Consider the following 25,476-nt stretch of genomic DNA (forward strand, 5'->3'; position numbering starts at 1 on the left):
ACTTGTTCTTCTACAGGGAAAATGATTTGTATATGAGCTGGAATTTATCTAGTGAGAGAACCCAGCTAGTCTTTTTGAATTATTCTGTTATTTTTATAGTGCGTATTTCTGATCGCATTAGTGTTATGTGCAGAGCCTTTGCAACAAACAGATTCAGGTCTTTATCAAAAGATATCTCTCTCTCGCTTTTTCTCTTGTCAGTTTCAAGCAGCGCACCACACTAAGCATTTTTTTTCATTCCTTGTCTTGGGAGATAAATCAGAATGGATCTGTATCTCTGGGCTGGAAACAATTGGAGCAAAAATAATAATTTGGACAACTTAATCCAGAAGTAAGTGATGGAAGTCAACCTAGAAATTTAGTAGGTCTTTTGTTATTGATTCTAGCTTCCATGCTCATGGAATTTGGGGAAGGACTGTTGTGATTTACCTTAGTTCTCCCCCATTCCTGGTTCAGATATCTGTATGGCTTTAAAACAACTGGCAATCTATTAGTGTTCCAAAGTAGAGTCTCACAGCAGGCAGGGGCTATGCCGCTGCTCCTTGTTCTACAGATCTGGCCCTGTGGAGGGGAGGTGCTGCTCCCCTCCCCTCCACCATGGACACAGAAGCCACCCAAATTGAAAGAACATAACTTGTGAACCCCTTCCCCTTTTCTCATCAGTCTGTGCCCTAATTCATAATTAGGCGCGCGCGGCTAGAGCGGCTTCCGGCGGAAGTCTGCGGGAAGAGCGGCGCTTCCGGCAACCCTGGCGTCCTGGCAACGGCCGCCATGCCCGTCTGGGTGCGCGACTTCAGCTGGGAGCAGACGGCCGAGGCCGTGCGCCTGACCGTGCCGCTCCGGGCCGGCCGCCTCCGCCGCCACGGTCTCTTCTGCACAGAGCGGTACCTCAAGGTGGGTGCGAAGGGCGGCTCGGGGGGCGCCGGCCGGAAGGCCCGGCGGACGCCAGGTAACCCGCTGCTGCCCGCCTCCCGCAGGTGAACGCGCCGCCGCTGCTCTTCGAAGCCGCGCTCTTCGCCCCCATCGACGCCGAACGCAGCCGCGCCGAGATCCGGGATGGCTGCGTCATCTTCACCCTGCTCAAGAAGGAAGCGGCCCCGTGGGCCTCCCTGCGGGCGGGGGACGGTGAGCGGCGGGGGAGGGGGGTCCTGCGCTGCATCCCGTGCGGCCGGTTTCTGCCTCCTGCCCCGAACCTTTCCCAGCCGGAATGCCTTTTTCAGAGAACGAAGCAAAGATGCGGGAAATTCGCGAGGAGGCCGTCCGCCAAACTCAAGAGGAGGCCGGAGCGAAAGCAGCGGCGAAGTCTGCAGAGAAACGGGAACGCGGCAGACTTGCTCTGGATGCCGCCATGAAGGTAAACGGTCCTCCCTCAAGGAGGTAAAGCACCGCCAGTGGTTGCTGTCCAAGTCAGCTTCGTTTGCCTTCCAGCCCTAGACTTCTGACCCATCACAAGTCTCTTGATGGTCTTTCTCCTTCTTTCCTCCTTCCTTCGTTCTTACAACCCACTTCTGGCCTTCCTGGAGCCACCTCTTCAGAAGTACCATTCCTCAAATAAGGGTGTCTTAATTAATTGTCCAATAATTTACCGTCTGTTGTGTCTAAGCTCTACCTCTTGTTGGCCTTGTATTTTCACCTCTGAACCCCCATAGCTGGTTCTTTATTTTTCTTTCTCAAGCCATGACAGCTTCATTCCCCTGCACACCTTTTGTTCCTTTTCTTATTGTAACTCTTCTCAGATTTGGGCCAACTGGTCCTCCATTCTTTCTGCAACATTTGAATTTTAATTTCCTTTTTCCTGTTACACTTGTTTCCCCACATCTGTTCATAGACCTCAGGCTCGAAGTTTTTCTCTACTCAACATGCGTCCTCTGTTCTTTTCTTCTTTCTCACGCACCGCTTTTTCATGAGTGGAACTTTTGCTTATCCTAGCACCCATCGGATGGGTTATCATATCTGGTGAACATCCTGTCTCCACTTACTTCACTCTAGTGCTAGCAATGTCTTATGTATACTATACATGCAGCTCAGAGTTATTTGTGACTGGAGCAACTCATAAGTCTATTAAAATCAATACATAAAAGGCTAATACTGAAATGCTTCTGGAAATGAGGTATTATGCTTTCAGTAGGTGGATGAAGAATTATAATTAAACTAGCTGTTCAGTAATTACCATTTGCTGTTGAAATCAGATGCATTTCTGCAAATTCTTATTATGTTCAGATGATACTGTAGAGAAGAGATGCAGGTGCATCTCTAATTCTGCCTTATATTTAACTTCCCTGTGGCCTTGGGAAAACAGTGTCTCTGAAAGTGGGAATCTTAATTACCTGCCTGATAAGTTGTTAATGAGGAAGCTTGGCCCCTTAACAGGAAAATAATTTCAGAATGAATGCCCTTTAATTCAAACAGCTAGAAGAAGCAGAAAGAAAAAGAATAGAAGAGCTAAAAGAACAAGAGCGGCAAAAAGGCACTGAGGAGATTGAGGCATGGAGAAAGCAGAATGAGATGCAAAAGAAAGTATGTACTAAGTTCCAACTGCCAGATAGAAATACAGAAGTGCTTGGAGAAAGGGAAGAATGCCAGAACTTGGAATCTTTTGCTGGAAAGGGAGTGTCCACATCAGGAGCATTAACTAAAGGTATTAACATTCTCATTGTATTACTATATGGACATTGCACTTTCTTTCATGGGACACTGCAGTCTTTTTGCTTTGCTGTGGCTGTTTGTGTTTATTTAAAATATTTTTTAAAAAATTAAAAGCCTCCCATGTTGAATTTCAGTGTACAGATTCATAATATATAATGTGAACTAAAGCCATAGTTTCAAAGATGCACAAATACTATTGAAAAGCATTTTTCAAACAATGCTGATCAATTCCCATAGTGCTTTATTTTGTTAGCCCAAGGAAAGGGTTACAGTTAGAGACAAAGGCGCTTGCAGGCATTCAGCCTCTGAACTCTGCTTCATGTTCTGCAGTGATATCACCTTGGGGAAACCAGACGAGGCTGTGATGGTTACATATACAAAAGCATGCTTTAAGCTCCAGCAATAACAAAAATGTAGCAAAGAATCTCAGTCTGTCTTCTCCCAGCTCACTATAGTGTTAAGAGGGAGAGTGGGGAGAACTGCGGGTGTCAAGATTTTATTCCTGTGGAAATAAAATTCCATTCAGATTTCTAGAATCTGCCTCAAAATGCTGGCATGATACCAGTATACAGTTCCATATTCTTTTTCGTGTTTCCCATCTACACAGGTCACAACTCTCATAGTAGTACATTCCAGGAATGCCTCATAGGGATGTGTTCAGTATTTGGTTTCGTTCAAATCTTCTTGCATTTGTATCTGCATACATCTGCCTTATAAATATCCGAAACAAGAAACATATCAGTGGCTAGACTTCTTTTTCTCCCTTATTGCTACTATAACATTAAACAGCTTTTGTGTTTGACTATTACAGGTGGACATTATGGAAATATATTTTCAGAAAAGATGAAGGATGATTCAATTCCTTCTCCACGTCCTCCTGGTAGCATTATGATACATTTTACACCTCGTGTCTTTCCAACAGCCCTCAGAGAATCACGAATCCCAGAGGAGGAAGAGGTAGGGGGATTAGCTGCTTTGTGCCATGGAAGGCTGGCAGGCAGAGGAGTTGCAGCAAGTTATTGGAAAACAGATGGTGCTTGCTTCCTCCACTACTTTTCAACACTAAGGTTGAAAAAATATTCAGTGTCCTTGGGTGGGAAAGGCACCAGCAACTTGTCTTGGGCCATGCCTCATAAAACAGTGAGGAATTGTAATGGCTTGTGAAGAGTAAGATATTCTCCTTCCTTTTCCCTGCAGATCTGGAATAAATGTTCCACAATGTTTCATGAGGCATGGCTTGAAGCCATAGCCCCAGGGAAATAAGAGTGTCTTATTAAACACTGGCAAAAATGCATTTTCAATCCCAGTGCATTACCTGTAGGGAGCCACGGAGCCTTGGAGACACTATATAGGAACAGTTACAGAAGCTTAAGTATTTTTCCAGGCAAACATATAGAATATATCTCCCAATTAGGCTTACATAGAAGGGTTGGCATCACCTTAATAGCAATATAGTCTTGGAGACAAAATGCTAGAAAATAAAAATGGAACATAATAAGCTATATTTGTTAGAAAAATGTTTAAGGGAGGTCAGTTAGGTAGATTTTATTATGTCTATGTATGCGGTGCTTCACTATGCTAATTGTACATCACAAAAATAAATATTGTAACTGCAAACTTTGACATACACTAGGGAAAATACAACATATACCAACTGTAGAGAAATGCTGCCGTTTCTCTTTAGGGATTCTTTTTCTGTTAACAGAGATCCTAGGAGAAGAGGCAGTCTCTGCAAGAGCAGGATGTCAACAGCAACGAGTTTTACAAGTTGGCTGGAATCTTTTGAGCCTCTCTGAGTAGAATCCTAGGCAGGAAGAGCTTGTTTTGAAGCCATGCTTCTCTGATAGTTTATCTAGGAGCATCTAGCTGATCTGTGTGTGTGTTTTATTTGCAGTGGCTATGTAAACAAGCAGAGGCTCGCAGGATAATAAATGCAGATATTGCTGAGATTGAGGATTTAAAAGAAGAGGAGAAGAACCCAGAGTGGTTGAAAGACAAGGGAAAGTGAGTTTGGAATGGGCTTCCCAAAGGTGGTCTCCAAAACCTGCTATGATTTAGAGCAGTGGCCCCCAACCATTTGGGCATCAGGGACCGGTTCCGTGGAAAGGTTTGTCCACAAACTGGAAAGGACACGGTTTTGTCCACAGATGGGGCTTCACTTGTTTTCACGGACCAGATTCTGGCATGACATGGACCGGTGCCAGTCCACAGACCCGAGGTTGGGGGGGGGCTTCAATATTTGTGCTCGTTAGTATACAGCTTTCTCTCTCACGCATTCTTCTTCCTTAAGCAACCAGAGTGGCATCTCCCGTGTGCTCCCCTGTGCAACAGCATTGTCAAGGCAATCATAGTGTAACTGGGCATTTCATTAATTATAGTGAAATGAGGTATGTCCTATATGCATACCAAGATAAGATAGGTTATTGTTTGGTTTTAAGACTTCGGTTTCAGTTTCTTATAAATCTTACGGAGTCAGCAGTGTATTTGTGTGTGTGTGTGTGTGTGCTCTCAATAAATAGAAAAATATATTTGCTGAGTCACAAAGCGCAATAAATATGTTCATAAGTGGGTGGTTGACATAATCAGTTTAGTGATTAGTGATCAGTTTAGTGATCTTTAGTAAAGATAGCAAAATCTTAAGCCCTGTTGGAAATGCAGTAGCTATTGCTTTGTTCACATGGATCTTCTTTTTTTTAGCAAAATGTTTGAAACTGGTAACTATCTGGCTGCCGTCAATGCTTACAACTTGGCAATTCGTATTAATAATAAGATACCAATCTTATATTTGAATCGAGCTGCTTGCCACCTAAGGCTGAGAAATCTACATAAAGTAATTGAGGATTCCTCTCAGGTATTTGACCTTTATAGCCCTTTGTAGCATGGGACCAGGCTAGCTGAGGGATCCCCTCTCCCTGGTTACATCAGCCCACCCCATCAGAGCTAGCAGGAAAGGCATGGTTCCTATCCGAGATAAATTCCACTCATGAAGTTTCCACTACAGGTTGCCTTCAAAGAACTGATAGAAAGGACCTAAGTGATGCACTTACATTCAAAGACAGGGGTTAGTTCACACGCCATCTGTATATTTTATTTTGCCAGGCCTTGGATTTGCTCATCCCTCCCGTTTCCAACAATGCCAAGGCAAGATTAAAAGCTCACCTGAGGCGTGGGACAGCATTCTGTGAACTGGAATTGTATACAGAAGGTAAGGAGAGGGAGTCTTTGAAAGGTAAAATGCCTCTACTTTTATTGCTGCCATTCTCTCCTTACAAAAAGGATTATCATGGTTTCTTAAAACCAGTAGAAGTGAGCTACTGTACTAAAAATATTATTTATGTAAAATATTTTGGTTTATGGGAAATTGGGAGGGGCAGAAAACTTATTTTCTAGGCTCAGAACATCTGTTCCTCTGTTAAACTCCAAATCCTTTCCTTTTCTAAACTGAGTCCTGTGTGAACCTGTTGCCTGCTAAACTTAAGAATTTAAGATTATCAACTGCTTTCTTGCAGTCTTTTATAATGTGGCCATTTCTTTCTTCATCTCTTCTCAGGCTCTTCCTGTCAGTTGTATTGTTCTAGTTTAGTGTCTGGTCCAGAGAAAATGTACAAAAATATGGCAAATGCCAAAAAATGATATTAATCAGTGGTTATTTTTAAAAACCATCACCATCAATATAGCTTGACTCGTTCACATTCTTCATTGTTATTTGGGAAATGTGATTTGGGAATCTAGCTTGTGATTTTGCAATTATTTATAAAATGCTAACTGTGAGTTGGTGTTTTGTATTTAGATTAAATTACTTGTATTCTACTAAACTTCACGTATTCTACTCGCCATATTAAGAGGCCAGGAAGCCCCAGTGCTCAGTGTCTGAGGAGTTGTGTCTGCACCCTCATCCTCTAGGCTTATCTGAGTGTAAAGCTATTTTGAGGAAGGCTGTTAATGATGTTACATAAACATACCATATCTGTAGTGTGGCCTCAAAGATAAGTGATGGGTGCTAACAATTATTCTAGGCCTTCAAGATTATCTGGCTGCTCTCAAGATCGAGCCTACAGATAAAAATATAGAACAGGATGTGGAGAAGATTCGGTGCATAATTCAAGGCAACGAGTAGAAAAACTCTTCGGGCAAGTTTGGAAGATTTTTTTTTGTACTGGCTGTTCTCCTCTTGGGCTGGAGCATCCCTCCCAGGAGGCAGAGGGGCCGAAAGACACTCCCGGGGAAGAGGCTCTGTCCTGGGCCCAATAAAGCTGCTGCTGCTCCTGCTCCTTCATCTCTTCATCTCTCTTCTCACGGGGAGGGCGGGCGGGCGGGGGAGGGAGGCTACACCGGCGAACGGTCGGTGCCCGTGTTGATCCCGTTGTGCTGCGGCGGCCCGGCGGCGACCAGGCGGGCGGTGAAGGCGCTGTCCAGTGGGCAGAACCGGCAGGGCGCCGTGGCCGAGGTGGGCCGCAGGGCGCCGTAGTCGCTGGCCGTGGTCTTGTAGAGCAACGGGACCGCCGCGCTCAGGCGCGTGCCCGTCACCAACGCCCGCGCGTCCGCCAGGCATGTGAAGATGGGGTTTCCCGGGTTGGCGGCGTGGAGGCTGCGCGGCCCTTCTCTCCCGGAGGCCATTTGCCCCGGACGGACGGCGGAGGTGGAGAAAGGAGAGGCCTGTGCCGTGAGTCGCCTTCCGCGTCTCCCAGGCAACGGCTCGGCCCCGCCCTTTGTTGATGCGCGGGGCCGCACTCCCCCCTGGGGCATGTAGTCGTGGAGCGGCCAGCCTGCCGCAGCGCCGGGAGGGGGCGGACTACACTTCCCGGCGGACGCCCCGCTGGAGGCGCAGGCGCAGCGGCGTCGCCTTTCCGGTCCCCGGTTGTTGTTCTGGGGAGGCCGCCGGTCGCTGCGCCGTCCGCCGCTCCAGCAGGTAGGCCGGCCGCGACCCCGCGGCCTCCTGGCCGGTCTGCCCGCCAAGTGCCGGTTGCGTCCCCTTTGCACGGGAGGGGCGGACGACCGTTGCTCTCCGCGGCCTTGGGGGGGGGCGGTACAGGCCCGCTGCCCCTAGAGAGCCACCACCCCCCCACGCCAGAAGCTGAGCCGGCTTCGGTCGGGGGAGGGGAAGGAAGAAGGACCCGCTGTCCGCCCCGCGTTCCCTCCCGCAGCGGTGGTTTCGGCTCCGGTCAGGCGGCCGAAGGGGAGGAGGCGGAGGTCTGGGTCGGAAGGCCGGCCGGGGTCTTTTTAAGGCAGAGGAAGAAGGCGGCCGCTGAAGAGGTTCTTTTCCTTGCAGCTTCTTCAAAATGTCAGAGATTTCCAGCGACAGCGACTCGTCTTGTGGCTGGACGGTCATCAACCACGAGGTACCGGGCAGACTTGGGGGCTGCCTTTTCGTGCTTGGCTCCAGGAGCGGGAAGCGCCTCGGCGGAACGGGTTTCCGTCCGGAAGAAGAAGGGTCGGGGACGCTAGAAGGGCTGCTGCCAAAGGCTGCGATGCGGGAAAGCTTGGGCCTGCCTTGGCTACTGGCCTGGTTGCTGCCTTGACTTTTTCTAATAACGTTCCAACCTTCAATGGTTTAAAGGCAGCTGGAGTTTTCCTCCCTTCTCCCCCCACTTCCATGAGGTCTGTTGAGCCGAAGCGCAAAAACCTGCCAGTACAATTCTTTCCCTTTCCCTTTGCCTTTCAGCCCCCCCCCCCCCCCAATCTCGAGCACAGCTGATCTGGAAGCCACCCCATCATGCAAGAGACAAAGCATGCCCAGTCTTGGCCTCCTTCCTTCAGTTAAAGTCCACTTAAAAGCCCTGATACCTTTGGGGTTTTTTGGCAGAAGCGCCTCACTGGAGAAGCTCCTCTGTGGGACCTATCAGCTGCTTGCATCAAAGCTCCTGAAGGGTTTTGCGATGTCTGCCATGCAAAACAAGGTTTTGACTTGGTTTCAGGAACCAAAGCAAGCTGGTCCTTAAGAGGAGGGGTGGGGAAGCTAATTGCACTCCCTAGTATAAGATAAAAGAGAGGAAGAGCAGGTCCTTTGAGTTCTGGCACCGGATGTGTTCTCTGGTTTTCAAATAGAGCAGGAAAGCCATCCAGAGTTCATTTCTGAGATTCCTGGTGGTGAAAGGTTCATCTGTAGCCCAAGGTCTCAAAGTGCTTGAAAGCTGCATGACTGTGTTGGCTTAGAGCAGTCCCTCATCTTCATTTTCAAAAAGTGTGAGGATAACACACACAAACACACTGGCCCCTTGCATAAGTCGGACATTTACTCAGAAAGACAGACTAACGGGTGAAAACAGGCAATGAGAGCCGCAACAGACAACCCCTGCACTCTATCCTTTTCTGCAGTCCACTTCCAGGCCCTAGGAGGCTCTGCTCTACGTCAGGCAGAGTTTGGGAGGCTTGGTGGGCAGCGTGAAAATATGTCTCTTGCTTTGTTTCTCAGAGGCCTCCCACCTTCCCACATTTATTTGGGGAGGAAACAACTCAGCTGGTAAGAATGCATCCTGCTTGTGGACGCCCATTTCTGTTCTTAGGTTTCAATGACATGCTGGTTGTGGAATATCAGGGGATTCTTTCTGGAGCTTCCAACTCAATCTCCAGTGAGCGTGTTTGTATTTTTAGGGCTCCGATGTTGAAGCAGCAGCACCAGACTCTGATAGCATAAGTGGCCACGAGGAACTGGCCTCAGAGGAATTTCTGTCTCCAACGCAAGCCGAAGACCAGCAGCAGCAGGCTGCTGGTCTGCAAGGTGAGTCTCGACTCAGAGCTTTGGCAGCATTCTCATTTGGGCCAAAGAGCTTCTGGGAATTGCACAGGAGAATTGCTGAGCCAACTGCGATGTCTGGCTGCATGGAAGGGGAAGAGATCTGAGGTTTGGGTGGCCAGGGATGAAATGGGAAGCTTTGTTTTGACAGGCATTTGAGGATAAGCTCTGTAATGATCTTCCCTGTGTAGGGCATAAACAGGCTGGTAGTTGCTAGTGAGATGTCGATGGGGAGCATTAGGAACACTAAAGCAGGCCAGTTTTCCAGAGTTCCAGTCACTAGTTTGTGACTGGAACTATATCAGCCTTGAAGATAAAGTCTCATTTGTAGTAGAAGCATTCCCAAGTTGTTGTGGTTCCCAAAGCCAGATTCCTGTGTAATGGGTACAGTGGACATTCTTGCCGTAGAACTAAAGCTGTCCAATCCAGGTTCTCCAGGGGAAAGCTGTGATGAGCCCACTTAGATTGGCCTGAGCAGATTGAGTGGGTGCAAGTGCAGAGACGTGCATGCAGAAGGGTCATGGAGGAGCTCTGTGGGCAACCTTGTATGTCTTCATCCTTTCCTTCTGCAGTTGACTTTGGCCAGGGTGATGGGGCACCAGTGAGCGCTACAAGCCAGTCCCCCATGGAGCCCAGCAAGCTGGTTCCTGGGGTAAGTCATGATTCAACAAAGAGCTCGGAAGATCACGTCTAAGGACAAATGCCTCTTACTTCTGTAGCTGTCAGTAGAAAGATGAAACATTACAAGTAGCCTCTTTGGCAGAGCTTGTGCCAACAGAGGAGGCCCAGCTGATCTTTCCATCCCTGCTGTGTTGTCTGTTCTGATGCCAGCAGGCTCTGACTTTGCTAGAGGAGTCCCTGTGAATGTCCCCTAAATTAAGGGGTGTTTATTTCACCTTATTCTCTGCTGGGATTTCCCTGCAAGAGACTTCCAGATAGGAGAAAGCTGTAGTCCTGGGGCCATAGGAGAGAAGGGCAGTTGGGTAGTTATCACTTATGGAAACTGTGTGCAGGAAAGCTGTGCTGTCTTTCTTCAGAACATGTCTTACCCAATCCTGACATGGGTGTTCTCTGTTCAGCTTGCTGGGCTTCTGCTCAGAGCTTTCTCTCCCAAATGATAAGACTGTTGTATGTCAATGAGCAGCCTATAAAAGCCAGGCCATCAATGTGTAAATTCTGAGTTAACAGCCTGATAAGGCACTTGCAAAAAGTTATAAATTTAATTTTTCAAGTTGATAATAAAATGCTGCTCATTTAACATTATATCCAAGGATGAGAAAGAAAAATTGCTGGATGAGACTTCCTGTGTGGGAGGAGTAAGTGATGATTCAGACATTGTGACTTTGGAGGCACCGAAGGTGGAAGAAGTTGGAAGCCAGGAAGAAGCTGCCTCGGGAGAGGAGGAAGGTCAGGCCTCGGAAAATTTCAATATGGGTTCCTCTTCCAGCAGCCAGTATACCTTTTGCCAGCCAGAAACAGGTATGTGGAGTTCTTCAGCCTCTTAAAAGCAGGCAGCGTTCTGTGGAAACAGGGAATGTCCTGAAGGCAACAGTCCTCAAACATTTTCCCCAACTTTGAGTATGTCCTTGAGTTGTTTTGACTAAGGATAGGAAACTAGTTTTCGCCTGAAGTCTCTTGGGCATTCGAAATAGCTCGTTTTTGGCTCCCCATTGTGAGGACTCTTCAAAAAAGAAAAAAAATCCCTCCTCTCTCTTTCTCTCTCCCCCCCTCCCCCCTCTCTGTGTCATTATATTATTGAGAGTAGAACATCCTCAGGCTCTCTGTTTAATCACTTGGACCCCCAAAAGATATGCTCCAAATAAGGAACTCTCCTCCCAGTTAAGCAGGACTGGGTATTCTTCGGGGCTTCTTAATTGGGTTAATCTGGTTGTGAGCTCTAGAGAGGCCTTGTCCTGAAGAACCAGACCCATGCTCCTTGCCAGCTCTGGCAAAGAATGCTGCTCTGTGCACACAACACCCAAAGGCAGCGGGGGGGGGGGGGGGTCTTTCTTATGGGACTTGGGACTCCTCCACCCATCCATTTCATTTGAAATAAATGTTGTTGGTGATTTTTTTAACCTTTATTGGGAAGCAAGGTGGATCATACAAGTGTATTTGTAAGCTCTTATTTAGAGCTGTTATGTAGAGTTAATACTTAACCTCCGATTAAGCTCAATTCTGAGGTTAGATTTGCTTTCTGGTCTATAACCTCTCAAATAGATAAACTCGTTTAATCACAGTTTACCTGGAAAGTGAGTGCTTTAAGTCAAGTCATCTCTGGCATTAGACTAACTGCCAGTCACTTAGGTTAATTGAAGAGTGATAAGAGTCATAATCAGTTGCTGCTTCTTTCTTGGCCAGGCCTCCTCAGTCCAGGCACATGAGCTGTGGCTCTATGGCGGTGCCTGGAGCCTGAACAGGGAGTGCTCGAAGGAGGCAGGGTTCTTCACTAGACAGCCGTAGTTCTGGTGCTCTGGGGTTGGCCCTTTGCTGCAGCCTCTTGGTTGGAAGTTAAAAATCTTTTCCTTCGTTTTGCATATGAAAGGAAGTTGGTTGGAGCTTTGGACGGTGGTCCTGCGGTGGGTGAGTGGATGGGGTAAGCAGCTGGTATCTGGCCTCTCCCCTCCTTAGCTGGCATGATGGCCGGAGCTGGGCATGCTGTCGTGCTTTTGAAGCAGAGAGGATGCATTTCCCCACCACTCCCCCACAAGAAAGAATTCTTGGGGGGGAAGTGGAAGAGAAGGCCTCCCAGAAGAGAAGCCAGGGCTCTTGGAGCAGCGATATATTAAAGATGAGGATAAGAACAGTTGAGGGTCTTGGGCAAATTAAAAGACTAACATAAATCCCAATTCAGAAATCCCAGATCAGTATAAGAAAATGCATTTCCTCTTCATATTGCAAGACTGAGACACTTGTACCACTCCAAAGTCTTAAGTTTAGTCAGCTTCACGCTTTTGGTTTCTGACTTGCTGTTCAACGTGTGCTTGTATGTGTTTCCATGCATGCAATTTTGCAAGTGTGATATGTTTAATGAAATATTTTACAGAATATGAACTTACCTACTATAGATAACGAGGTTTCTTGTGCTGTCCTGCTGTCCCTTAAAGATGAAGCACACTTTTCTTGGCTGGAAACAGAGATGCACTTCCCGCCCCTTCCCAACAAAAGGGAGCCCTTGGTGGTCTTTTGCCTACAGGCAGAGAGAACAGAACCAGGATAGAGATTCAGGGCTTTCAGAGGAGGGCTTCCCCACACCTGACCACTCATGCAAGAGCAAGAAACTTCTCTGACCAGATTAAGCCTTGGAATAACCTTTGGTCCTGTTGCTTTGGCCCCAACGTTTGGCCTTGTCATGCCCCCAGATGGCAATGGTCTCTGAAATTCATAGGGCCCAAAGACCGATTGATTTCTGAACTACCCATATTTTTCAGAGTATAAGCCGCACTTTTCCTCCCCTAAAAGGCGGTGAAAATTTGGGTGCGTCTTATACACTGAATGTAGCCCCGTTCACCTGTCGGCCTCCACTCTGGGTTCTGCCTCCCAGCAATTTGCCTCCTTGCAGCAACAGCCTGTTTCAGTTTCAACACAGCCTGATTAGCACAAGCAGCTGATTGTCTGTTGGATCGGCCTCCCTACCATCAACTATTTCAGGCTGCCTATTGCCGCCTCCGCGTGCCCCATTTTTGCCCTCCACACCCTATTTTTGCCCCCTGCGTGCCCCATTTTCAGCTTCCACACGCCTCATTTTCCACCCATTCTGATCCCCGCTGCTCAGAATGGGCGGAAAATGGGGTGGGCAGAGGCAGCAATAGGCTATGGCAATTCCTGCAGCCTGAAACAGTTGATCGTGAGGAGGCTGACAATCAGCTGCTTGTGCTAATCAGGCTGTGCTGAAGCTGAAACTGACTGTTTGCTATTTGCTGCAAGGAGGCAAATTGCTGGGAGGCAGAGGTAATTTTTTTTCTTGTTTTCCTCCCCAAAAGCTAGGCGCGTCTTATACTCTGAATAATATGGTATATTTACCCTGCATCTGGCACAAGAGCTGCTTTTTGAAAATGAGCTGCATTCAAAGGAATCAAAAGCTCACCCATTCTGTTGAAGGCCAAGGTTTTGGTTATAAAATGGCTCTAATGTGATTGACTGGCCAGTACGGGACTTGCCAAGGATACAGCCCCAGAAAGCCTGCATGGAGACAGCCCACAGAGCAAAGCAGGCATAGAGAGTTTCAGAGGTCTGCTTGACGGCTGGCCCCAGCAAGCATAGAGATGCCTCTGCGGCATGCTCTGGAGCACAAGGGAAGGCGCTGGTGGGCTGAAGAGTGGCATGGAGCCCTTGGGTGTGCGTGCGTGGAGTGGAAGGGCCTGGCTTGGGCAGGTCCCTTTTCAGGCCTGCTGCTGCTTGGGAATCCCAGAGTGGTGTGGTGTTCACTGCTTGAATTTGCTGCCCAGTTTTTCCACTGCAGCCAAGTGGAGAGGAATCCAGCAGTGATGAAACCAGTCATGGCTCCAGCCCCACCTTGAGGCGCCGGCGGGCAAAGAAGAGGCTTCTCTCCAGCTCAGAGTCTGAGGAAGGTCTGCCACCTCACGATCCGGAAGTCAAGCAGGCCAAGCACCTGCTGAGCAGCGGCCTGAACCGATGCATTATCCTTGCCTTGGTGATTGCGGTCAGTATGGGCTTTGGACATTTCTATGGTGAGTGCAGCGGAGTATTTTAAGGGGCAAAACGGGAGCCTGAGGCTTTAGAAATGCTAAGAACCTCTTGTCAGGGGCTTCAGCCTAGGCTGAAAAGGGCGAGGCTGCTACTACTTGGGGGATCTGAGGTCAGAGCCTCATAGGGTGGGTTCTGTGGGGCAAAATTGAAGAGCGTAGGGCATACGATGAAGTCTTGAAGTTCTCCAGGAAAGGTGGGTTATAAAGGAATAAATAAAATCCAAGATCAGAACTGCTGGGAAAGAATCCTTTTCTCCTAAGTGAGCAAAGGCCTAAAGAGGAGAGCTTGGCACACACAGAGACCAAACTCCAGTCTTCCACGTCCAAGTCATGGGCTCCAGCCAGGCACTTCCCTTATGGGAGAACATGGAGATCCACTGGCAAAAGTAAGCAGTTTCTACAGTGACCAATCAGGCGATGAGACGACTTGTCAGAGGAATTGTGCAAAACCTAACATTTCTAACCGCTTGCCCATCCCCAGAAGCAAAATAAGGGTTAGATGTGGAACTCTTTTTATAGCTAGCTGCAGTGGAGAAGTCCACTTCCAGTCCCAGCCCAGAGCTTCTGGGAAAGGCTCCTCTCCAGAGGCAGACTCTACGCAACAGGAGCATTTTGTGTTGCAGAAAAATCCTTTTGTAAATCCGCCATGGACCACACTTTTGGCACTCCATGCCTAGTCATATAATTAACATATAGCAAACCAGCAACACAAATATCCTCCAGAATTTTCTTTAGATAGGAACCCAGATGATGGGCAAAATTCTGGTTTTGTATTGAATTGGCTCAGAATGAAGTGGCGTAGCTGTTCTTAGATCAATCAATAGTGTTTATTGGTTTCTGGTGGTCCCAGATTTTGGTTTGGAGGTAGAAAACATTACACTTACCATTAGAATAATGCTGATGTCCATCTGCTTTTGTCCTTCGGGAAATGTGAAAGTAAGAGACACGATTGAAGTGGGCTGCTGTAAACTGAGTTTAGCCATCTTTGCCAGATGTGCTTGTTTTTGTTTTTACAGTGGGCAAGATAACCTTTACCTGCCCTGTCCCCTGGGACCAGGTTGCCTGGCCCTCTACTTTTCCTCAGTGCTGCCTCTCCCGAGTGTTTTTGGCCGTGGCTGCTGCTCCTTTGACATGAGGAGGTTTTTTCGGTTTGTTGAGACGTTGCTGCATGAGCTCCTGTAACATGAAGTGGCTGCTGGAGACGGCTGTGAGGCAGGCTGCAGTCCCCAACATTTCCCACTCCTCTCCAGGTGGATGCCCTTTGGTGTAACCACTGTTCCAAAGAGGGCTGGTGTAGGCTTGTCCTCCCTCCCCCACTCAGTTTACTCTTTTCAAAATAGCCGTTAAGCAGCAGATACTGGCTGTGAGATGGATGCTCCCGTTGCATCTGTGCACTCATGCTTTACAATCTGCTGCTTTAAAAGTATCAGCCTTTCATTTTTATTAAAGCTGAGCATTTCAGTCTGCTCTACCAGGTCATAGTTCACTTGATAAAACTAAAGAAATAATATAAGATGTGTCTCTAATAAGCTGCCTAACTTCCCATTTTTCTTGTCAGATAAAAAAGAAAATTTTATGTTTCAAGGTACAGTTCAGATCCAAAAACGACAGGAACTAGTGGAGAAGACTCACGAAGACAAACTGAATGATATGAAGGGGGATCTTTTGCAATGCCAACAACAAGGAAGTAAAACACCGTGTGGGGTAAGGAGAACATTTCCATTTCCCATAATTCAAAAATACCTCAACCCTGATCATTTCCCCCTCTTCCTTACAAAGTTTTGTAGCTTTGTTACTTCAAGTGGGCAAAAACAAGTTGAGGCAACGCATCGTACTTCTTGTCCTTCAAGCTTTGAGCTGCAAAGCCAGCAGTTGCTAACTCTGAGGCCAGGGTGAAGCCAAGGGGCTGTCCCACATCAGAGCCCAAAGGGCGGAATTGGACTACTTTGCACCTCCTGCCCTTTCTCTGTTGAGGGAGGGAGGCTTTCTGCTGGCATAATTATGCTGCTGCTCAATTGCCTCTTTTTCCTTCTGTGCAACCTGTGTGCTTTCTTTTTCCACCCAGTCTCTGAAGGAGGGCCTTGCAAAGTGCTGGCTTGCAACACAGATGGAAAAGGAATCCTTTGAATCTCAGAAGCTTCACCTTGCTTCAGAAAACCAGCACTTGAGAGAGTCTTTACAGAGAGAGGAAAAAGCCTTGGCACTGCTACAGGAAGAGCTGAGGAAGCTGAGGGAACAAGTAAGACACTTGGAAAGCAAAGGCCCTGGCCCAGAGTCTCTGGTTGGGACCGAAAACCCAAAACTCAAAGTGCACTTGGAGGAGGAAAAGCACAGAATGCAGAGCTTTGTGAAACAAAAGGAGACCCTGCTGGCTGAAGCTCAGATGCTGAGAAGGGAGCTTGATAAAGAGCGCCAAGTGACGGTAGCACTTCGGGAAACTTTGGAAAAGCTGAACGCTCAGCATGTGCCGCTGGTGGCAGAGGCCGGTTCGCACAAGAGCCAAGAGATAGAAACCCTGCGAGGGATGTTGACTGAACTGGAGAAGAAGCTCCGCTTTGAACAGCAGCGGTCAGATTTGTGGGAGAAGCTGTACGTTGAAGTTAAAGATCATGCAGAGAAGCAAGAGAGAGCAGAAAAAGCCCAGAAACCAGCTGGGAAAGGAGGAAGCCCAAATAAAGCCAAGCCAAAAGCAACCTTTTTTGGTTCTGTAAAAGAAACATTTGATGCAATGAAGAATTCTACCAAGGAATTTGTACGGCACCATAAAGAGAAAATCAAGCAGGCCAAAGAAGCTGTGAAAGAGAACCTGAGAAAATTCTCAGATTCTGTCAAGTCCACCTTTAGACATTTTAAGGACACAACAAAAAATATCTTTGATGGAAGAGAGAAGAAAAGGTATGGCGACAGAAGACACGAGACTAACCGAAAAGGGAGGAGGATGCATCAGACAGATGGTTCTCGTGATGGTCCTGCAAAGCCGGCCCAGCACCAGGCTCCAGGGAGCCAAAGGCATTTTGGCCAGAGGATACCTCGGGCAGAGGACCCTCAGCCCCTCTCACCATTGTCCACAGACGGTGCTTCCGGACAGTGCCCCAAGGGCCCCACAGGTAGCCCAAAGCACCACACCATCCTAAAAGGCTGTTCTGGCATTTTTGACTGTGCCCACCAAGAATTTATTAGCCTCTTCAACAAAGTCCTGGATCCTATTCGGGCTGATGAATTTAATCAATTAATGCACAAATATTTGCAGCAAGAAGTAAAGAACTTTCATCATTGGCGAGAACTGGAAATTTTCATCAGCAACTTCTTCCGCAACGGTGTCTTTATTCACGACCAGATGCTGTTCTCAGACTTTGTCAACGATGTCAAAGACTATCTTGAAGACATGGAAGAATACGAGAGTGCCAGTGATGGAGCCTTTGAAGGCCTGGACAAGTATATATACCAGTACTACTTTCATCATTATAATCAGATACCTCCATGTGGATCCAGGTGAGTGCAAAACACGAGGGCTGGAAGGGGCTGCACAAGGGGATGGGGAGTGGGGATCATAACAATGCCTCTATAAGGGAGGCTTCTCTCGTGCCAAGAGGTGAAAAGGCGATCCTTGTTCATGCTAAGGGCACAAGTTACAAGGACTCCTGGTCTGTCAGCCAATTTCTTTGCCCCATCAAACCCCAGTATCAGGAATACTAAGAGATTAGGGACTTCCACAGCATTCCTTTCAAGTGACAAGGAGTTGAATACCTGGACCTGAGGCTGCCAGGGTCCCCCCTTGCTTCCACTCCTTTCTGCACACCATCCCAGTAAGCACCCCTCTTTCATGTTCTCCCACAGCCCTCAGCAGGAAAGACACCTTCCAAAGCACCAGCAGCGTTCCAAGAAGGAAAGCCGATGGCAAAAGCAGGGCCGCAGCAATGGGAGGCACACGGCAAACCTGGAGATTGAAGTTGGGCGGCTCCCTTTTGACCCTAAGTACTGAAGGGGTGAGGGAGCCCTGCAGGCTGGCAAAATCCCTCCATGATTGGCCCCTCTGAGAGCTTTCACCACTGGCTTCGTCTCCATCCTTCTTCCTGCCTTGCAGGCTTCTTGGGAAGCACTAATTAATTTGGCTGCTTTCTACTATTACAATAAATCAGCAGGGTAAGCAGTAGCTTTAGACAAGTTGTAAAATAAGCTTTTTTGCACTTGTTAGTAGTTGGTTCTACTAAAAGATATGGTACAGATTTCATCTCATGCTCCAGAAGCACACCTTGATAGCTGTTTAATTACTCTGATCATGATGGGATTTGTTGCGTGTCCTCTTTCTGATCATCTTGCTTTTAAATTTTCTTGCACATCTGTACATTGTAAAAAAATAATAAAAAGGTGGTTCCAAACTGTATTCATAGAGGTTTGCATAGCTGCATACAGTCTGAGCAAATCTGAAATCTTAGCAGAAGGATAAGGCCGCCTTTGCAAAAACAAACGTGGAAGAGCCATGCACACTGATCCTGCTTATCCATATACTTCAGGTCAGGGGTTGCTGCTTTGTTGTTTCTCTTGCGTCAGCCCCATCCCCCCATCCCTTAAACCACTTTCATCAATCTTCAAAATAATTTTTGAACACATAGATGTGGCTTCCAACTCGTCCTTGAGGCAGATGGGTGTGAAAGAATGTGGCAGCTTTTACGTATCTGTTTGAAATCAGAAATGATGATATTTCCTGTAATTAAAAATACAGTTAAGGATTACATAGATTGCATTTACTTTGAAAAATGTTCATTCAAAAAAAAACTTGCATGGGAAGCTGCAACAAGACTAGTAGATTGCCTTCTCTCTCCCAAAACTCTGTGTTATTACACACCAATGAAAAACAAAGGGCAAATACTGATTTTGAAAAGAAAACAGTATTCCCCCTGATCAAAGTCATACACTGCAAAGCATCTGGAATACTGTACACAGCTCTGGTCACCACAATGTAAAAAAGATGTGGAGACTCTAGAAAGAGTGCAGAGAAAAGCAATAAAGATTAGGGGACTGGAGGCTAAAACATGAAGGACTGTTGCAGGAACTGGGTATGTCTAGTTTAATGAAGAGAAGGACAAGGGGAGATATGATAGCAGGGTTCCAATACCTTAGGGGCTGCCACAAAGGAGAGGGAAGCAAGCTAATCTCCAAAGCACCTGAGGGTAGCAATGGGCGGAAACTAATCAAGGAGAGAAGCAACTTAGAACTAAGGAGGAATTTCCTGACAGAACAATTAATCAGTGGAAAAACTTGCCTCCAGAAGTTGTGAATGCTCCAACACTGGAAGTTTTCAAAAAGGTATTGGATAACCATTTGTCTGAAATGGTGTAGGGATTCCTGCCTAGGCAGGGGTTTGGACTAGAAGACCTCCAAGGTCCCTTCCAACTCGGTTATTCTGTTCTGTTCTAATAGCAATAATGCTTAGACTTAACTACCGCTTCACAGTGCTTTACAACCCTCTCTAAGGCAGTTTACAGAGTCAGCCTCTTGCCCCCAACAATTTAGGTCCTCATTTTATCGACCTCAGAAGGATGAAAGTCTGAGGCAACCTTGAGCTTGGTGAGATTCGAACTGCCAAATTGTAGGCAGCCAGCAGAAATAGCCTGCAGCACTGCATTCTAACCACTGCGCCATTGTGTCTTGAGCTGGCAAGACTCATGCCAATCTGGCTGAGGGTAGGGCTATCAGCAGTCTGACTTACCCTAAAGGAGACTAACATTTACTATGTGCTACTATGAAGACATCCAGTGCCGCTTGTGAAGGGAGGCACTTGAGCTCCTCCATGCATCTCCTTAGGCAGACTTTACGTCCTCAGGTGGGTCAGAACACACGCCATCTTTGGCGGTGAGGCTCCCCCTGCTGAGGCCACAAGGAGCCCTGCTAAGAAGGTTCTGCTGGTCAGGGGACTCGGGCTTACCTACCTGCTCAAGTACATTGAAGAAGACCAAGTGGGAGGGTAGTTGTGTAGCATTAGGAAACTCTTTGTGGAGCCATAGGAGAGGGCGAGAGTAAAATAAGTCAGCTTCATCCAGATAGTTGCTTCTTCCCATCAAATCTGGAGGGCACTGAAGAAATCTCACTTGCAGTGGGCAGTGAATATGACTAGGAACAAAAAAAAAACCTCAACAGTTGAAAAGGGGAGGTGGCTGGGCTGACATTCCTCCATGCCTGGCTTTATTTGTTTGTTTGGGCTAAAGCAGCATCAAAAGAATGGGGGCAGAGATGAGAAGCTTGTGTATTCATGTCTCTGCAAGACAACAGAGATCCACCCACCTTGAAGTAAAAATACAAGGCAGGCTACCTCCTGGGGGATGGGGTCTTTGGGAAAGGCCATTTCAGAGGAGGAGACAGGTTGCCTGCTAGACAGGAACCTTGGCCTTACCTGTATAAAGGAGTTGAATGACAGGGCATTAGCAGGAGAATGGATGCCTGCCCTTGGGTCAAAGGGTTGCAGAGCTCCCGGAGGTAGACCATCACGTCCAGAGTGCCACGCTGATGGACCAAACCCGTGTAAAGGGCAAGGAGCAGGTTGGAGCTCAGCAAGGAGGAGACGGCAGCCCTTCTCCACCTCTTCAGTTGAGCCAGGGAATGTCCTATGGAAATGAGCTTGTCAGAAAGGGCCAAAGGACTGCTCAAGACAACCGGTCGAAGGGTGCTGGACCAGGGGAGGGACACCAAGGGGTGCGTTCATTTCTTAGATGGCAAATAATTGCCTGAAAGAATAAGGGCCATACACAATGCAAACCCCTGAAGTTATTGTCACTTCAGGATGTGAATTACAGGTAGTCCTCCACTTAAGACCACAACTGAGCCCAAAATGTATGTTGCTAAGTGAGAAATGTGTTGAGTTTTGCCCCATTTTACAACTCTTCTTGCCGCATTTGTTAGGAATTGCTGCCGTGTTAAATGAATATAAGTGTCAAAAATGGTCACTTTTTCCAGGTCCCGTTGTAATTTTGAACAGTCACTAAGCAAATGATTGTAAGTCGAGGACCACCTGTTAAAGTACTAAAATATCAAGAAAATAAATAAAAGAATCTCCGTATGGTAGAAAACTGAAGTAGTGGGGAGCGGCTTTGGCTCTGGAACAGATGGCCAGGGCAGCCACAATACATGGGATGGGCGTGTGCCATTTTTACAGAAGAACTTACCAGGACTGGCATTGTACAATAGCTGCCCTCTCTTTGGAAAAGGAGAGTGGCCCCCCACGAAAGACGATATCCATCAAGCCAAAGTGCTTACCACAGAAGAGCATACAGATGGGCAGGATGGAGTAGATAAATCGGAATTCTTTGTGACGAAGAACACTGGAAGAAATGGACAGGGCAAGACCATCATGGACGTTCCCCAACTTCTACCTGAATAATTAAGTTCAAGGCCTCTCTCTTCCTCAGAAACACTGGAAGGCTCCATTCTGTCCATGCCAAGAGGCTCTCCCTTTGCTTGGCTGATTAAGGGCAAGCTGACTGCCACCTCTAGCTGGGCAGGGCAGGAAGAGCCTTCATCCCGAGCAGTAACAAGAACAAGGGCACGAAGCAATCTCAGAACAGGAGCATGGGGTACCTGTAGGCTGTCACAGTCCAAAGCACAACAACCAAGAACACACGATGCTTCCTCGGGGCACTGAAACAGCCGTGGAGGAAGAAAGGCAGGTGGGGACCAAGGATCGCCGGCAAGCCCTGGGTGAAATACCAGTGCCAGGAGTGGGATCCATAGAAGGTGGCCAGCTCATGCAGAACATTGAATTTCAGAAAGTTGAGGGGAACCACAACCCACTGCAGGAACGAGAAAAGGAATGATCAGCTTGCCCCATGACAGGAATGCCTCCAATTTTCCCCTGCACCCCTTGAGGGAATGTTCAGCCACATCGGCCCTGTTCTCTCTTTTCCAGAACTAAAAAAGTAAGCAGGGTCCGGCAGGTCTGATTAGAGCTCGCATGGGAGATGGCCAGCCTGGCAGCACTCTAAGCTGGGCTGGGGAGTTGGACAAAGGCAAAGAAATGCCAGCAGTTGAGCTCAACATAAGGGTACGTTGCACAGTCTTCTCAGGCCCAGGCTGCGGGAGGATTTGCTTTGCTTGGCAAGGACTGGTATCACCCTAATGCAACCCATTATCCTATACCTACATCAACGCTACTATATCCTGCACACAGTTACACCATTGAGAAAAGGAGCTAGGAATCACATGAAGGGGAGAGCCTGCATCCTCCACTCTGCATTGATGTGATCCTCAAAACACGACCTGGGCTCACAGTCTTTCAGCGGTTTCTCCTGCAAGCCCAGCGCCTTGCCCGTTTGAAAATGGGGAGCGAAGATGGGACAAGCATAGGAAGATAAGGAGAGGCTGGTGGCCCAGTGCCCATCTCAGTAGTCTTATAGGCTGTAGGAAGAGCAGACCCCAGAGAAAGACAGTGAGGGGTCAGCAGCCCTTCCCAGACATTTGGGTTCAAGACTAAACAATCCTTGGAGGATTTGATGACACCAGCTTACCTCGCCAAAAAAGATCCTGTCAACTACTAACGAACCTCCCAAAGCAATTAGTCTGTTAAAAAAGAAAAGCAACAGTTCCACGGCAAAATGACAGGTTCTCTCCTGCCCAGGGCCTACCCCCACCCCGCCCCATGAGGCCCTGGATGGGGGCCATGCATTGTTTCCCGCACCTGTCCGCAGCCAACTCCCGTTTGCTCTGCTCTTTCCCATCTATGCCATGCCAAGCACAGCATTTCCTAGAATCCAATAATGCTTCCTTTCATTTCTGTGTTGTTGAACACTGTTTAAAATGTGAGTTGTTCACTGTGGTGATTTTGACAAAACACCGTAAAGATCTTCTTACCCCACTGGAAGGCAAGCACCCCAGAGGAAGCGCCTCTTGTTGGACTCTTTTCCAAAGTGCCAAAGCAGCAGCGGAGCCCATGGAATGGCAGCTGTTGGGCGGATGATGCATGCCAGCGCAACCAGGGCTAGGTAGCAGCGGCTGGAAAGGCAGCAGATGGGAAACTTCAGAGCAGCTACAGGAAAGCCACCGAGATGGGCTCCCAACCATAACACAGTCCTGGCATTTATTCAAATATAAAGATACATGGAGCTGTAGCATTCATGCATTTTACAAAAGAGATGAGGAAAACAGAGAAAGGCCCAGGGTCCTTGAGCTCAAGGCTCAAAAAATCTTAGGGAAAAGCAGTTTTGAAGAAAACATGTGGGGAAACCAGTCAAGCACAAGAAAACTTTGCCTAAGAATAATTTATCTGACACCCCCTCCATCCCATGATACAAAGTTTTTCACCTGATCTCCGTTTTGGTGCTTTCCATGGGATAGTAGCAAAGAGCAAAGATGGTGAGAACTGCTTCCATGGTGTTGGTGAGGGTCCTGGTACAGCAGTACCACGTGAACCAAGAACACAACTGGCAAAAATACTGGGAACAAAGCCGAAGAAGAGTAGGTGTGTGTTGGAGGGTCCCAGCCGCAGCAAAGTCCTTGGCTCTGAAGTCTGCCAGGTCTCACACCACTGGGCGGCTGGCAGACTGAGGGGAGAGGCTGAGACTCACCACCCATTTGGCCGTCTCAAGGTTATCCAGTCGCTTTGCCAAGGAATATAACTTCACATCTGCAAATGCTGCCAGAACTGCTTGGAAAACCCTAGGAAGCCAAATCTGTTAGAAGATGAGACACAAGAAGAGCATGGAAGTAATATTTGCTTCTTTCCAAACAGAAATCTGATCTTTCACTAAAATGCAAATGTACATTGAAACAGAAAGCCTCCAAAACCACATTTGAAGCAGGAAAACTAAAAGCACAAGGATTGTATTGACATAAGAGCTTTTTAGTATCCCTGTTTGGGATTTTTTCAGACTGGCCTTGTGCTTTTCTGCCAAACAGCTTTCTTAGACTGAGGTGGTCCCTGTTCTCTGCTTACATGGAAGGATGCTGAAGAACCACTGCGACCGCCCCCCCCCCCCGCCCCCTTGGTAACGTCTAATGCTTCCCTCGGGCAGCTTTTGAAATGGCAGGCTTCCCTGGGCCACACGCGGCCAGTCAAACCCAGTGGAGCTGACCTAATTTGGCTCTCTGGAGCGGGTCTCGTCAGGGGGAACCCCCGAAGAGTAAGACGTTGGCAGCTGACTTTGGACGGTGCCTGAGGTAAGGAAGGGGCCTCGGAGGGAGGGGCGGCATTTCGGCCCCCCCGGCTCAGAACTGTTTCAGAGGCGCTTCTCCAGCCGGGCGCCTCCCTCCCTCTCCTCCTCCTCCTCCGGGAACAATGGAGGTTTCCTCCTGTTGTTGTTGAAGAGCAAAGGCGCCCGCGGAAGGGCCGTTCCCCTCACCAGCAGCGGCGCCTGGTCCTTGCCCAGCAGCTGCAGCGCCTTGAAGAGGCCGGCGAAGAGCAGCGGGTAGAGGGGGCTCCGCAGGGCCTCGGCCCACTCCCAGGTCAGGCTCCCGTATCTGGCGCGCCGTTAAGGACTCGGCCGGGCGGAGGGGCGGGGCGGGGTCTCTCTCCCTCCCTCCCACCCGCCGCCCACCTCCCCCAGGATACCCGAAGGCCGCCCGGTGCGCCACCTCCAGCGACTGCCAGTACTCGTCCGGGACGAAGCTGGTGCGCACCGAGAGGCAGCAGACCAGCCGCAGCGCCAGGCTCAGCGCCAGGAGACCCCGGGCGGGCGAGGGACCCTCCGGCCGCCGCCCCTCCGCCCGCCCCTCCGCCTGCCCTCCCGGCTTACGCCTGCGAGGCCCCCCGGCAGGAGCCGCCGCCGCCGCCGCCACCGCCTCCATAGCCCCCGCCGCCGTGGAAGGGAGGGCGCAGGCGCGGAAGGCCAGCCTCGGCCGCTTCCCCGCGCGTGCGCAGCCGCCGCCATCATCGCCATGCGCGGGTGGGAGCCGCTGGTGCGCCTGGTGACGGTCTTCGTGCTGGGTGTGGGCGGCGGCATCTACGGCGCCGAGCCCATCCGGAGGGAGGCCGCCCGCCTGCGCGCCCTCTCCGACTGCCAGCCGCCGCCGCCGCGGCCCGAGGAGCCCCCCCCGCCGCCCGCCTAGGGGCGCCCTCCCTGAAGCCGCAGGAGCAGGCCGTCCCCGGAGGAGAAGCGGGACCCCCGGCACGCCTCGTCCGCCGCTGCTCCGCCTCCTGCCTGCCTGCCCGCTCGGCCGCCCAGGGGGCCTCTCTGTGGACGCCGCCATCTCCGTCCGTGAACCGAAGCGGAGCGTGCGCCCTCCTCCTCGAGGGCTCCCGAAGCCTCAGCGGCGCTGGTGGCCTAAGCGGACATAAGACTTTTCTCCTCCTAGAGGCGGAATAAACGGCTGGGAAATGGAGACGCCGCTCTTCCTTTCTTTCCGGCTGCTCCGCCGCTTTCGCTCTGGGGGGAAACCCCGCTTTCCTTGTTTCTTATGAAT

The 25,476-nt window shown here is 48.9% G+C and overlaps 4 protein-coding genes across 7 annotated transcripts; 2 read left to right on the forward strand and 2 right to left on the reverse strand.

The window, feature by feature from the left end:
* Positions 1-737: 737 nt before the first annotated feature.
* Positions 738-6,922, forward strand: DNAAF4 (dynein axonemal assembly factor 4). The gene is made up of 9 exons (XM_081965090.1): positions 738-894; positions 978-1,125; positions 1,221-1,354; positions 2,410-2,638; positions 3,458-3,603; positions 4,541-4,650; positions 5,344-5,497; positions 5,746-5,851; positions 6,663-6,922. Exons 1-9 carry the CDS (start codon positions 772-774, stop codon positions 6,761-6,763), a joined length of 1,251 nt encoding a protein of 416 aa, XP_081821216.1. The 5' UTR covers positions 738-771; the 3' UTR covers positions 6,764-6,922.
* Positions 6,716-18,467, forward strand: CCPG1 (cell cycle progression 1). Of its 4 annotated transcripts, none has more exons than XM_081965088.1 (9): positions 6,716-6,776; positions 7,916-7,985; positions 9,238-9,364; positions 9,952-10,031; positions 10,651-10,858; positions 13,828-14,070; positions 15,647-15,792; positions 16,154-17,580; positions 17,926-18,467. In XM_081965088.1, exons 2-9 carry the CDS (start codon positions 7,926-7,928, stop codon positions 18,068-18,070), a joined length of 2,436 nt encoding a protein of 811 aa, XP_081821214.1. In that variant the 5' UTR covers positions 6,716-6,776; positions 7,916-7,925; the 3' UTR covers positions 18,071-18,467. The 4 variants fall into 4 exon arrangements, with proteins under 4 accessions (XP_081821214.1, XP_081821211.1, XP_081821212.1 ...); XM_081965085.1 differs by lacking the exon at positions 6,716-6,776 and adding an exon at positions 7,439-7,555; XM_081965086.1 differs by lacking the exon at positions 6,716-6,776 and adding an exon at positions 7,439-7,555 and having other exon boundaries at positions 15,674-15,792.
* On the reverse strand, positions 6,953-7,392 carry PIERCE2 (piercer of microtubule wall 2; the record flags this gene model as incomplete). The annotated part of the gene is made up of 1 exon (XM_081965097.1): positions 6,953-7,392. The coding sequence occupies one exon, from the start codon at positions 7,390-7,392 to the stop codon at positions 6,973-6,975; it is 420 nt and encodes a 139-aa protein (XP_081821223.1). The 3' UTR covers positions 6,953-6,972.
* Positions 18,336-25,403, reverse strand: PIGB (phosphatidylinositol glycan anchor biosynthesis class B). Its single transcript, XM_081965089.1, has 11 exons — positions 24,626-25,403; positions 24,417-24,534; positions 23,643-23,747; positions 23,380-23,510; positions 22,930-23,070; positions 22,587-22,638; positions 21,661-21,872; positions 21,340-21,404; positions 20,480-20,690; positions 20,019-20,199; positions 18,336-18,793 (listed from the first exon to the last, which is right to left on the reverse strand). The coding sequence occupies exons 1-11, from the start codon at positions 25,261-25,263 to the stop codon at positions 18,671-18,673; spliced, it is 1,977 nt and encodes a 658-aa protein (XP_081821215.1). The 5' UTR covers positions 25,264-25,403; the 3' UTR covers positions 18,336-18,670.
* Positions 25,404-25,476: the final 73 nt, after the last annotated feature.

This window comes from Natrix helvetica, assembly GCF_964273705.1.
Source record: "Natrix helvetica genome assembly, chromosome: 12".
Classification (NCBI taxonomy): domain Eukaryota; kingdom Metazoa; phylum Chordata; class Lepidosauria; order Squamata; family Natricidae; genus Natrix; species Natrix helvetica.